The sequence below is a fragment of the Sturnus vulgaris genome, chromosome 19, assembly GCF_052056855.1.
Source record: "Sturnus vulgaris isolate bStuVul1 chromosome 19, bStuVul1.hap1, whole genome shotgun sequence".
Taxonomy (NCBI): domain Eukaryota; kingdom Metazoa; phylum Chordata; class Aves; order Passeriformes; family Sturnidae; genus Sturnus; species Sturnus vulgaris.
The window spans coordinates 950,929-964,410 of NC_142261.1; the positions used below are offsets into that span (position 1 = coordinate 950,929).

A 13,482-nucleotide genomic window follows, 5' to 3' on the forward strand; every position below is an offset into this window, starting at 1 on the left:
TTTCCATTACTCTGCAGCAGGTACCTGGGTTTTTAAAAGCCCTGTGAGCCCTGGTGGCACCTGAGCCTGGTCCCACACGTGAGCAGCACCTGCAGAGCCTTCCTGGGACACAGAGCAGCTCCAGGGCATGACCAGGAGCCCTGGGGACAGCGAGGGGACACAGCCAGAGCCTGCCCAGGGCTGCTGGCAGCTCCTGTGCTGATTCCTCTTCACTTGCAGCTCCTGATTCCATCTCAGGGCAGTTTTCATTTGGGGACTCTTCTGTTTTCAGTTATTACCCAAAAGGGCAGCACTGGACTCCTGCCCAGCAAACACTAGGTCATTATTAAGTCTGTCTCTTTCTTTAATTACTTTTAATTCATTTTTTTTAATGACTGCCACAATGGTTGGTCGTTTAGTCCTTTTCTCCCTTTGGAAACCCAGCTGTTATTATGGGTGTCATTCCAGGCTGACATCCACGGTGAAAATTAGCTTTTATTATCATTTTTTTCGGATAAGTTGGGGTTTAGTCTAGCTGGCATCACGTGTTTTTAGCAGAGTTCAGGTTGTCACACAGACTTAGAGGGGCTGTGATCACAGCCACGGGTGCTGAGGTGGGGACAGGAATTGGGATCTTTAATCCATGGCTGAGGCTGTACAAGGCAGAGCCACAAACAAATTCCTGCTGGTGAGGAAAGGAGTCCCCAGGGCTGCCCAGGTTTGTGGCTCCTGTTTCAGGTGTGTCTCTGCTCAGAGCTCTGCCCTGGCTGACTTTGGGCTGGATGAGCACTGGGGCTCTGTGTGGGTGTCAGAAGATCCTGGGCACAGCAGGCAGTCCATGCTGCAGCTGGGACTGGGCTCAGAGCTCACAGACACCAGTCCAGAGCCTTCAGTGTGTGTTTATTCCTCACTTTGGGGTAAATTAAAACAACTCTCCTCCCCAAACGTTTATTTTGTATTAGACCACACCAGTCTGGCAGTAGTTACTTTTCTCTGGCATTGCATTTTCTTGCTGCTCTTTGAGATTTTTCCTTTAACCTTGGGGGTTTTTTTTTGGTGGCTTCAGTTTGCTCTTAGGGCTGGAAACTCTGCTTTGCATCCTCTGCTTTTAATCCAAGTCAAGCAGTGGAGATGGAACAGCGTTTGGAATAATTTTGTTTTTTCTCAGTACAATACTGAGGCACAGCCTTAACCTTCCCTGTAGTTCATGGCAGTTGCAGCTGAGTTATTTGATTAAAATATTATTTTTACCAGCTGCTTGAAAGTGCTGCAGCAATCTGATTTCTCCTCATTGTCAGTGTGTGTTTGTTGAGGCTTTCAGACAGAATGAACTCACCATTCAATTGGCACTAATGCCAAGGGAACCATTGTATTCCAAAATAATGGAGCATAATGTGCAGCAAAACATTTTGCTTGTGCAGTTGCATATAACACACAATGGGAATTATTTGGTGGCTTAGGGTGTTAATCTGCTTCCTCTGGGAATGGGACTTGCAGGTTTTGTGTCAGCCCACAGTTATCCCCAATAATAATCCTCCCAATATCCGTGGAGGAGCTCGGTGTGTCCAAGGCCAGGGATGGACATTTTTGTTCTGGGGTTACCTGCTGAGTGTTGTCATTAAAAAAAAAAAAAAAAAAAAAAAAAAAAAAAAAAAAAAAAGACTTTTTCCTGCAAAACCTGGATTTCTCTGAATTTTCTGTTGGCCTGAAAAGACCACTGGGGAGCTGAAGAGCTGGACATTGAAATGCTCAGTTTTGAAGCAGTATTTAGAGTGGAGTGCCCAGTCCTGTGCCACCAAGGTCTGGCTTCAGGTGCAATATCCTCACCAAAGGCAGTGGGAGAGGGGAGCTGCAGTGGGGCTCAGGACAGACACACTCAGGGCTCTCTGCAGCATCTCCCTGGTGCTCTGCACTTCCCAAATCTCAGCTCAAGGTCTAAGCCAAGTCCTTCAAACACGTCTTGGGAAAGCTTTTTGAATTTTAATAATGTTTGCTTTTTCTTGCATTTCTTGACAAGATACTGCCACTTGCCATATGTTGTTGAAAAGGTCGTTTTCACCTCTTGTGTGTAGGGATACTCAGTCACACCTACACCTTATTGTAATTTAATTTTAACACTGCCATAGCAACATTTGACTTTCCTCATTTGAAGTAGAACCTCGCTTATGTCTGACTACTGGGCAGAGCAGTTCTAACCCTGGCCTGTGTTGCAGGGAGAACTGAAAATAAACACAGGGAAAAGCAGGAAAATATCAGCAGCACATCCTCATTATTGCATTTATATCTTTATATTAAGGCGGTCTCTGTTTTCCTCCCTCCCAACAGATGAAGCAGCAAGGTTTGATTTTAAATACGTTTCTCTTACTCAGTCCTTAATGGCTCAGAGTTAATGCCCTGAGGAATAATCTGACTTATTTTCTCAAATTTTCTAAAGCAGAGCTGCTGCACAAATCCTTCCCACCAGTACAGCCAGATTTCCCCAATCCTGCCCTGAAAACTGTGAGCACAATTTGCTTTTAAAGCCTCCCCAGCACACAGGAGGGTGCCCCTGATGCTGCTGCTGGGGCAGGCACCCACCTCAGCTGGAAACTCTGCTGCCCTTTCCCACAGAGGCAACTGCAGTGCTCTGGGGCACTTCTGGCCTTAGCAAAAATAAATATGTGGGAGGAGGCAGAGGTGCATTTCCAGGCACCACGAGGAAGGGGAGAAGAGCTTCTATATTATATCTATATTATGTGACAGCTTCTGAAAGAGCAGCACAGCACTGCCAGCTTCATCTCCAGACTTGCTTCCTTTCTTTTCTTTTTTTTTTTTTTTCTTTTGCTGCCCATGATTAAATTTCTGTCTTCCCAGAAATCTTCCAGTGTGAAGACACATTACTGGAGTGTGCATGCACGTCCTTTGTGTGTGTGGCAGTGGAGCAGGGCTTGTTTCCCATCAGGTGATCCCCAGTGGCACTTCAGGGAGTGCCAATAAATCATAAATCTGTTCTGACTGCCACAGCTGCAGGGCCAGGACAGCCCAGAGCTGAGCTGGGCTCTGGAGCTGCCTCCTGGCTAAATCCCAGCCTGGGAGCAGGAGGAGTCCCAGTGTGGGGTGGGGTTACCTGAGCACTGCTGGGAGCTGAGCACATCCTGATTTTATTCTGTTATTTTATTATCCTGATGTTTTATTCACACTGATGCCAGGCAGGAACAAATGTTGGGAAGGGTGGCAGGGACAGAGCAGCTCTCTCATTCAGCTCCAGCACAGGTGTGGGACACACATGGAGAAAGTCAGAAAATCACAGCCTGGAAAATATTCCAGGCTAGAGCTTCTCAGCTCTGTTCCCAGCCCATGAGCTGCTCCAGCTCAAGGCTAAGGGAGAATTTCTGCCAGGGTGATCATTTGGTCACAATAAAAAGGAATTAATACCAAGATAGAAGCCCTGTTGTGGTGTGTGCCCAGGCCCTGGCCATGGGGTGTCTTCTCTCTGAACCAATCTCCTTTTCTCTGCTCTGGGAGTTGCAGTCCTGCTATAAAACCAAGTGTGTTTGTGAATAAACTTGGCTCTTCCTTCCTGTCATGACAGACGCCCATGGAGCTGTGCATCTTATTTCTGCTGCCCTTAAAGGGTTAAAATCCCTTTGCACACACCAAAAAGGCTGGAGGATGGAGCAGGTAGGAGACACACGACTGCACATGTCCCACAGAGATTAAACAGCCAGAGATTAAACACAAAGCAGGCTGAGCCAGGGGCTCTGGGCAAGGCTTTGCAGCTGCTCACGACAGAATCCTTGCTGGGTCATCCTGAGATGAAGAGAGGGAAGTGGTGGTAAAGGTGGTGAATATTCAGAACAGGTAACACTGATGTTCTCCCGTTCCAGAAAATGGTTATTAAATTTGGCCATTGCCTTTTTGCTCTGTCACACAGAAAAAGGTGCAGCCTGTGAAATAATCCAGGGCCAAGCCAGCCTTAATTCAAAGCTTATTTCAGAGTGTGAGGCAGCCTGGAAATCCTGGGAGCTGGGTCAGGTGTGCAGTGCAAGGTGTGAACACCTGGACAAGCAGGGATTTATGTAAGTTTTTTAAGTGATTTCTGGTGAATTCTCACTTACCTAAACCTATTTTTAAAAGGGGAAAAAAAAAAATCTGGGAAGGAGATGGGAGCTGCATGGATGGCAAAAGCCACACTCAGGGATGGGAGTTGTTAAATTAAAGTTTTGGTAACTCAGTTCACTTTGTAAAGGCCACTAAAATAACAGTGAGATGTTTCAATGGCAGGGATTAATTTTTGAAGCAGTAGAGGAGCATTTAGTTTAAGTGAATGATGAAACTTGACTGAATCAGACAAATGAAATAAGTGACCTCTCTCTGGCAAGGTTATACTTGTGGCTGGACTTATTTTTTTTTTAAGCAGATTTGAAGGGCATAAAAATAGGAATTGCATGTAAGGAGCTCATTAAAATATCATCAAAGGGGTGCCAGGACTTGCTCTGGAGCAGGAAGGGTTAAAGGGGGTGAATTCTTTTTCAGGTCAGGTGTCCACAACTCTGATTCCTCAGTAACCAGATGTTCTCTGCTGGTCTAATTAAAATGTATTGTTTAATTTCAAACGAATGTTTTAAATTAGCTTAATGGCGATGCTCTAGGGGAAATTTATTTCTAGAGTCATTTTTTTCAGGCACTGGACAAAACAAATGCTGGCCTACATTTTTTGGAAAGGATGTGAGATTTCAAGTGCCCTCAGTATTTGATAGCTAAAAGAGATGTCACAGGAATGACAAGGAATAATTACTTGATGAAAACATGCTTCATTTAGAGAGAATTAAATTTCAGATGATTATCCACCCCTTTTGAAAATGTAGTTTCTTTAAAAAATGAAGAATCCTGGTTTTTATTACAGTTTGCTCTTACATTGGTGACAGTGAGATTTTCCATTTTAATAATTTTAATAAGTAGCTGCTTTCCTCCAAAATGCTCAGGGCAGCCCTGGAAGGTTTTGCTTTGTCTGTGCCAGGCAGGAGTGAAGGCACTGAGGACACTGGGACAGGTCCAGGGATTTGGGGACCTGCTCTTCCACCAGGTTCAGCTTCAAACATGAAAGGAAACTGGGCTGGGACCGAGCAGACAGGGGAGGGTGGAAGTGAAATAAATTCTGGAGTGATGAAATTACTTTGGACAACTTAATGAAAAAAAATGTTCAGATCCCACTGAGCCATTAAATGACTGAATTCCACATGGAAGCACCCATCTCCTCTGACAAGCCTTTGACAAAACTGTTTCTTTATTTTCATGGGGAGTGATTCCTGACCTAAAGATTAAAAAGACTGAGGGGAGAAAGGGACAGAACGAGTTATGAGCCCAAGACACAGGGGAAAATCCTTTGGAAATGAAGACTGAAGTGCTTGTGCATTTATTAAACCTACAGGTAGCATTTGCAGATGTTTGGCTTGGTTAATACTCAGCCTAAATCGGTGGCAAATGATTTGCAGAAGAGACACAAATACTTTTAAATCTTCCACTATCCATTTTAATGTTTTCCTTTCACAATTAAGTCCTGATATGATAATAAAAAACCTTCAAAGCACCTGCCTGTGGCCAGGCTGGAGCTCTGGGGTTCTGTAAATGGAAACCCCAATGGCCAGCACCCCAAAAAATGGGAAAACTTAGCCCAGCCTGAGCGTTCTTAGGGCAGGCTGGTTAGGAAAGTATAGAAAATAAAATTGGGAAAATTGGGATGTGTCTGCTTTAGGGCTAATGCAAATGAAATCCTGATTGAGAAAATTCCCATTTCACAGGGATGGTGCCAAGGGAGGGAACAGCAAGAGTTAACTGCAAAATAAAATGCATGTAATTGGATTAATTAGCAGTGCATTTCAAGGTCCTGGAACACAGAAGTAGCCGTGGGGTGGATGCACAATGGAGGTTTTTCTCCTGCAAACAGAACAAATGCTATTTTTGGAGCTGTAGCTGCATCTCTTCGAGGTGTGCTTTGCTTAAAAAGCTGCTTGGGTGGGAGTGGGGCTTTGAAGGGGAAGATAAATACTATAATTAGGGCTGCAGGACAACAAAAGGATTATTCTTACCTATAAAACCATTTGAGTGAAGTCGCTGCAAAGATAATTATACCCAAAACTGCTTGCATGGGTCTCATATTTTCCTTACAAGGACTTACAAGACTCATTGAATATTTATAGGCCTGGGACATAAGACTGGATGAAATTTAAAACATAAATCCAGCCGCAGTTTATGATGATGAAATTCCCTGCAGTTGTTGCCCCAACCTTTGAGCCTTGTGCTGTGATGGATGGTCCCAGAGCTGAGCCTGTGATGGATGAGCTGCTCTCAGTCCTCAGGGCTCAGCTCACCACTTTGGGGTTCTTTGCCTTGGTTTTTTTGGTTGTTTTTTTTTTTTTTTTTCCTTCATGCATCCCTTGCAGAAAAGGCTGTTTGTGCTTCATGCACATGCAAATGAACATGTTGTTTTCCCAGATGCAGATTTCGTATTTATAGATTAAATACAGCCTGAAAAATCGTATGTTAATTACATTCTGAGGGTGTAGCAGAATTTCTCACTTGAACATATTTTGTTTTGCTGGGAATAGCACAAATTCCAGATCTATGTATTTATAGTTGAAGCTTGGTAATAAATGTATCAGGCTGCAGAAAAAGCTTTCTAATCATTACTATTCTATTACTAATCACTTACCATTAGCTCAGTGCTTAGGCTTCTATCCCACATTGTGTGTTTGTTTATTTGCTTTTAAAAACCTGCTTTTCTCAGAAGACAATTATTGGAAGGGAGGGGGGGATGGCTAAGGATCAAAGCCAATCAATCAGGTTATCAGAAATAAACTGGCAGAGGAGATCTCTGAGAGGAACAGGACACCCTGAAGTTGCCTCAGTTAGAAAAGTCCTTTTTTATCCCCTATAAATGTCCCCTACCATAAATGTGATGTTGAAAAATCCACGTTGCAGGAGTTTCTCCATCAGTGTTGGGTTTGCAGTGGCCAGAAGAGGCTCCCTGCCCTCCTGGGGCAGCAGGAAAAGGCAGCTGGAGCTTCAGCTGCACATTCCCAGTCTGCTCAGGGCTGCCTGGTGCCTTCTGAGCTGAGGAGCAGCACAGCTGAACTTCCATGCCAGCATGGCAAAGGACATTCACTCATTTAGGGAAAATGTGCTCAGAGGGGAGTGCAGCAGTTCTGGGATTTTAAACCAGGCTGGTTTTGCCCTTGGGGATTGTTATTGAAGGCAATGCTGAGCTGCCCCAGCACAGAACAAGGAGGGAAATTGGGGAGAAATCAATATACAACATTCAAACTGCTTTCTTGTTTACTGTACCAGAACCTTGCAAAACGTCCAAAATAGAGACGGAAAGCTCAAAATACACAGTGAACTTCATTACTACAAAGAAAAGTCTGACACAACAGCCACTGAAGTCAACAGAAAACATTTCACAGGCTCTCCTTGGGGCAGGATCAAGACTGTACAAAGCAAAGTTTCCTAATAACAAATGATTAGAAATATGACCCTCGTGTCTTTCTTTTCCTCTAGATGCAAGTCCTTTGATGACCAATTACAGACTCAGAGATGTGTCCACAATCCCTGGGCTGACAGGGATGATTAGTGTGGACTTTAAGCAGAGATCAGACTCACTTTAAGACAAGTCTGCTGCTTTATATTGAAATACATCCTGAAAAGCCACAAATAAGAACAAACAGTACCAAACCAGTAAATTGAAAATACCTCCACATCCCTTTTTACAGGCCCCATAAATCTTTTAATAAATAAGTAAATCACAGAGGTACCAGTGGAACTGGCAAACCAGGAGGTAGATTTTGTAACAAAGCATCTCTGGCACCTGAGCCAGGTGTGGGCCAAGGCCAGGTCCAAAGCTCAGGCACAAGAGGGCTGGGCTGCAGCAGCTGCTCTGGGAGGGCTGCAGGGGCTCAGGGGTGAGATGTGTACCTGGCTCAGGTGTGTACCTGGCTCAGGTGTGTACCTGGCCATGTTCAGAGGGTGGCAGTGCAAAGGGAGCTGCTGCAGGTGGGCTGGGCTGCAGAACATTTCCTGCAAACACCTGGCAAACACCTGGCACCTGCTCCAGGTGTGTCCTCCTGGTGCTCCCAAGCTGAGCCTGCTGTGGCTGAGCTGGACCAGACCCTGGCAGGCTCTGAAGCAGCTCTGCCCCTGTTTGTTAAATAGAACAACAATGCAGGTTTGAGTGTTTTTCTCGAAAGAACCCAAGGGAAACCCCGACCCCAACCCCACTGCCATCGTTGAAGGGCTCTGCTGGCTCTCAGCTGGAGTCTTGCACGTCACTGGAGTCTCAGCACAAGGTTCTGGTAGGTTTTCCTTTCACCTTCCCAGGAATGGTGTTTCCTCACGTAGTCTTTGGCCTTGGTTACAATTTCCTTTTCCATAACGGGGTCATTCAATAAATTCTTGGACAGCATAACAAACTCCTAAAGAAGATGAAGAAAAGAATCAATTAAAAGTTCCTTGAAAAAGTCCTAATGATACTGAAAGAGCTGGTGCCTGTCCAACTGTGAGGCAATAGATGAAGCTGTCCCAAATCAGTTTTCAAGGTCAAGTATCAGATTTTATTAGAAACAATGATCACTAAATAATAATTTTATCATTTAACACAGCCCACTAAGACATTAAAAATCAAAGACAATTCCAAGAGTGGTAAGACCAATGAGCAACACATTTAATGACACAAAAATTGTCTGCCTACCCACTGCTGGAAATTAGGTAGGCTGGTTATAAATTATTTTATATTTATTATAAATATATACATTATATTTATGTTTATTATTATATATTTATTATGAATGAATAGAGGCCTGCTCTGCATGGACAACTGGCATCAGATGTTTGGGGTCAGCTCAGCTGAACTTTTACCTCTTTGCTACTGAGACACCTTCAGTGAATTTTATGGTAAGACTAAAAAAGTCCCAACACAGGCAGAGTGTAAAGACAAGAACAGGAATGCAGCACCTGGGCAGATACAGATACAGCAGGGTTAGCTCACCAAACACCAAAAAAACCCCCCATATATTCCCTTTAACTTCACTGGGCAAATACCAGAGCTCAAAGAGCACAACTGTTCTCTGCCTCTCTCATTTACTTCTAGGCAAGAGAAATTGAGAACTTCAAACCTGTGAAAGGAGATTTGATGTCTGAACTAATCTATTCAGAGCAGCTGGTCTAATTTTCCATCAAGAGACAACTTGCAATGCTTCAGCTTGATTACAAATGTGCTCAGATCTGTGCCTTGGTTCAGCTCAGAAAAGCAGACAGCTCTCGTGGCAGTGGAAAATTCAGAAAATGTGTCAGTGCTCAAGGGGGAGTGAGGAGCAGTGCAGAGGGACAGAGGATGAGAGAGGAGAGACATGATTTACACAGGAAATAGCTCAGGTATCAGAGCTCTATCAACATTAGGTTAAGTACACAACTCTGCTTGGAAATCTAAGTGCACAGAGTGTCTGAGTATCTCCACAGATAAAAAAAATCTTTGGTGAGCACAGGATGAACTTTGCTGTGCAGAATGCACAATGAAATGTGAGCCCTGGGACACAGTGATGGGGGAAATCATGGTGAGCACAGGATAATTTAATTAATCAGTGCTCATAGGGGAAATCATGGTGAGCACGGGATCATCACTGCTTGGACTCTCCCTGACAAGACAAAGCAGCAGGAAAATTCAAGATCAGAGACACAGATCCCTTCAGTGCACAGGTTTGAACCAGGTAAGAGAATGAGATTTTCATGCACACCAGTGAACAATTCCCTCCTGTTCTACTTCTCTGTCCAGCCTGCTCCCCACCCACTGGTTGAACTGGGATTTCAGCCCCTTACCTGTGAGATTCCCCAGAGCAGGAGTGGAGCACCCAGCCCGTGTCTGTCACACCTGGCCCCAGCCCCACAGACAACACAGGGAAGGTGGCAAAAATCTCACCTGAATTCTGCTGCCTTCATCCAATTAGCAGGAAAATCACAGTAATAAATACTGTTCACACTGAACTACATCCTCAACTTTGATTTTATGCTTCTGTGGGGGATTTTATTTAAAGTAATGTTTTAAAATAATTTATGTAAATTACCTAAGAGGAGAAGCAGCAATGTAACATTTCTTGACAGGTAGTCCTATTAGCATTCTTTTAAAATGTGGATATGGAGGACAAAAACTTGGAAACATGTAAATGATAGAAGAAATGAGAGCCTTATTCACAGTTACAATACTTAAGGCTGAGGATAATTTCAGGGGAAAAAAAAAAAAAAAAAAAAGCCAGACTGAGCGCAAAGCATAAAATTGGAGAAAATGCAGGAGAGAGAAAAAGCAAATGGAAAAATACCAGGAGCTGGAGAGTAAGGACTTCTCAGCCTCATCCCTACTTCTCCTCCTAATCCAGTGTGACCACCCACAAGTCCCTTGCAATGCCCTGGAAGCCAATGGGAAGATTCACTGTGACTTATCTGGGTTTTGCCTTTTACCCTTGGAGCAGCTGGCTTAGCTTGTTTTCAGGTTTGGATGCTCAGCTTTAGATAGAAATAACTTCATTTTTCAGGTGTCTCCCCTAACTACAAGTGACTTGCACTTCAGTTGTGGTTTTGTGCTAAGTCTGGACTTGCAATGTGCAGACATTCAGAGCTCTGAGCTCTTTCAGAAAATCCAGCATTTCCTTTGGCTTTTCCAGAAGTCTGAGATATATAAAGTAATTACAGGGAGGTAACACATCTCCAGAAGCTGTTCTGCTGTATTTGTGCCAGTGATATTTGCACAAATATTTATTATACATTGCTGTATTTTGGTGTAGATGGGAAGCTAGCCTCAGTTTTGGTGAAAGAAGGGTCAAATTCACAAATTCACAAACTTAAAAAACCCAAGGGTGTGACATTCAGCAGCCCGAGTGAAGGAGATGATCTCTATGCCAGCTTACAACTTGGGGCCATCCATATTCCTAATAAACCTTTATTCCCACACAGCAGTGGGTATAATTAATTTACAGGTGACAGCAGAACACAGTGTAAAAGTTGAGGCTCGGCAGTAAATCACAACCCAGAAAAACGGGAGGAAATCATCTCCTGTACATCCAGAAGCACTCTCACATCTGCCCTTTTCATGGGAAGTACTCCACCACAAACACAGGCAATTTTCAGCAGTAACATCCATAATACAGTTTTCTCCTGGTAAATTGACCAATCACCCTTAAAGAAAATGTCAACTCCTCTGTATAGTACCTAAAATAAATCCTGTATAATATTTTGCAGACACACAGAAACACAAGTATCCAGGAGATAAAGCTGGCAAATGAGTGCACTGAGTATAAAGGAATGAATAATTCCTCAATTACCACGAGAGCTGCACTGGCGCTGCAGCTCACACAAAATGAAAATAAGATGCATGGTTAATATATTATTTATATAATGAAAGTAAGGCTGCCATGAAACCATTTCGTGGCAGCTTCAGCCCACAGAAGAAGGTGATTGTTAAAGAGCAGCACTGACCCCAGGGCAGGCAGGGGCCAGGTGTGACTGGCAGTGACAGAGGTACCTGCAGGCAGGTGCAGCCCTGGCAGCTCCCCCAGTGCTGCTGGGGGCTGAGCTGGGAGTGCTGACCCTGCCCCAAACCCAGCCTTGTTCTGCTGGGGGGGAAGGTCAGAGCTCTCAGCACCTGGGCTGACTCTGAGCCTGTTTGGCACGGGAAAACCCAAAAACCCGGGCTGATTCTGAGCCTGTTTGGCAGAGGAAAACCCAAAAACCGGGCTGATTCTGAGCCTGTTTGGCAGAGGAAAGCTCTGCAGGTCACAGCAGTGCTGCTGCTCCCAGCTGGGCTGGGCGTCCTGTTCCTGTCCCTTAGCCCTGTCCCATATCCCTGTCCCTTGTCCCTGTCCTTGTTCCCTCTTCCCTGTCCCATATCCCTGTCCCTTGTCCCTGTCCTTGTTCCCTCTTCCCTGTCCCTTATCCCTGTTCCTGTTCCTTATCCCTGTCCTTGTTCCCTGTTTCCTGTCCCCATATCCCTGTCCCATATCCTTGTCCTTGTTCCCTATTTCTGTTCCCTGTCCCCATCCCTTATCTCTGTCCCTTATCCCTGTCCCTGTTCCTTATCCCTGTCCCTTATCCCTCTCCCTTATCCCTGTCCTTGTTCCCTGTCCCTTATCCCTGTCCCCTGTCCCTGGTCCCTCCCACCCCTCCAAACACTCCCAGGCCTGGCCAGCTCAGCTCCCTCCACCCCTGGCCCTCTCTCATTTTATTTTAAGTTTATTCACCTCCTTCTCTTTAGTTAGGTCCTTCCAGAGCTTTTACAGACATTGAACAAATAATTTTGAAACTCAGCCTGCTGAAGAACTCTTTGTCTTCCCTTTTAAAACAGTTTTGCATTATTTATTGCCCCGTCCTTATCTCTTACTGTTTTTACTTCAGGTCCCATTAACTCAGTGTCAAATATTCCATAAACTTGCAAATTCAAGCAGCAGCGAGGATCAACCCAGGATTTAAAAGTAACGTGCACAGAAATGTGCACAAATGATGGAGTGTCAGGAACAAAACGTTCCAGGGCTTTCACTCCCAGATTAACTATTTCCATCTGAGTGCTGGCTCCAGTGACTGGCAAGGCTTTTGCTGTTTCCAGCCAAATGCAAATGGTTAAGGATGGCAACAGTCAGACACAACATTTCCTACTTTCCTGGAAGCCACAGGAGCTCACTTCCAGCAAGAATGAAAGAAGAAAGCCAAGAGCACTCATGATTTAAAACAATTCTCATTGCATAATGGTCAATTAATATCCCTCTAATTTGGCTTTCAAAAGGCAGCAGGCACAACTGCTCATACCCGAGGTACTGCAAAGCTTTCCCTCCTCAGATCAGAAACAACTGGAAAACAGCAATTCCTCCTCCTGAGCTGTGATCCAACCTGTATCTTCACAACCACACAGGATCCACCAAACTCAGCAAGCAAAATTCCTTTTCTAATCCACCAAACTTTGCTCATCTTTGGTGGCCCAGATTCTTCCAGCCAGACACTCAGATTTTCCCAAACAGTTCTAAACTTTTCTAGATTAAAGGCATTTTCCTCACTAACTTGATGCATCTGAGGGTACAGCAGAAAACATACTTAAAGTAATCAAATTTAAAAAATATATATATATATCTTACCAGAATATGTTTTCCAGTCCAAATTCACTCAGACCAGATCTAAGGTCACATTCAAAGTGCCATGGGCAGTGTCCCTTGTCCCAACAATTAAAATGCCCTCTAACTTAATTGCATTTCTTTGATTTAATGTGACTCTCAGCCTCTGACAGCCTCTGTGCAGTGGCTTAAAAACTGTATTTGGTGTGGTTTGGGGAGATAAGGAACACGAGAAAATGAAACTTTATCTTCAAACCTGGCAGTGCTGATGTTTGCCATTCTGCAGGAAGTTTTTCCACAACTCTGCAGTGGGATTAGGACATTCCCCTGGAAAGAAGGGGAATCTGCAAACTCTGGTAGTTCCTACAATATGTGACAGCAATAA

At 44.3% G+C, this 13,482-nt stretch overlaps 1 protein-coding gene across 1 annotated transcript in view; it reads right to left on the reverse strand.

Moving 5' to 3' along the window:
- Nucleotides 1-7,275: 7,275 nt before the first annotated feature.
- GLT1D1 (glycosyltransferase 1 domain containing 1) overlaps nt 7,276-13,482 on the reverse strand; it is a 42,012-nt gene continuing 35,805 nt past the window's right edge. Inside the window, exon 12 of the mRNA XM_014887580.2 lies at nt 7,276-8,426. Within this exon, the coding sequence (XP_014743066.2) occupies nt 8,280-8,426 (147 nt within the window). The 3' untranslated portion in view covers nt 7,276-8,279. The remainder of the gene's footprint in view (nt 8,427-13,482) is intronic.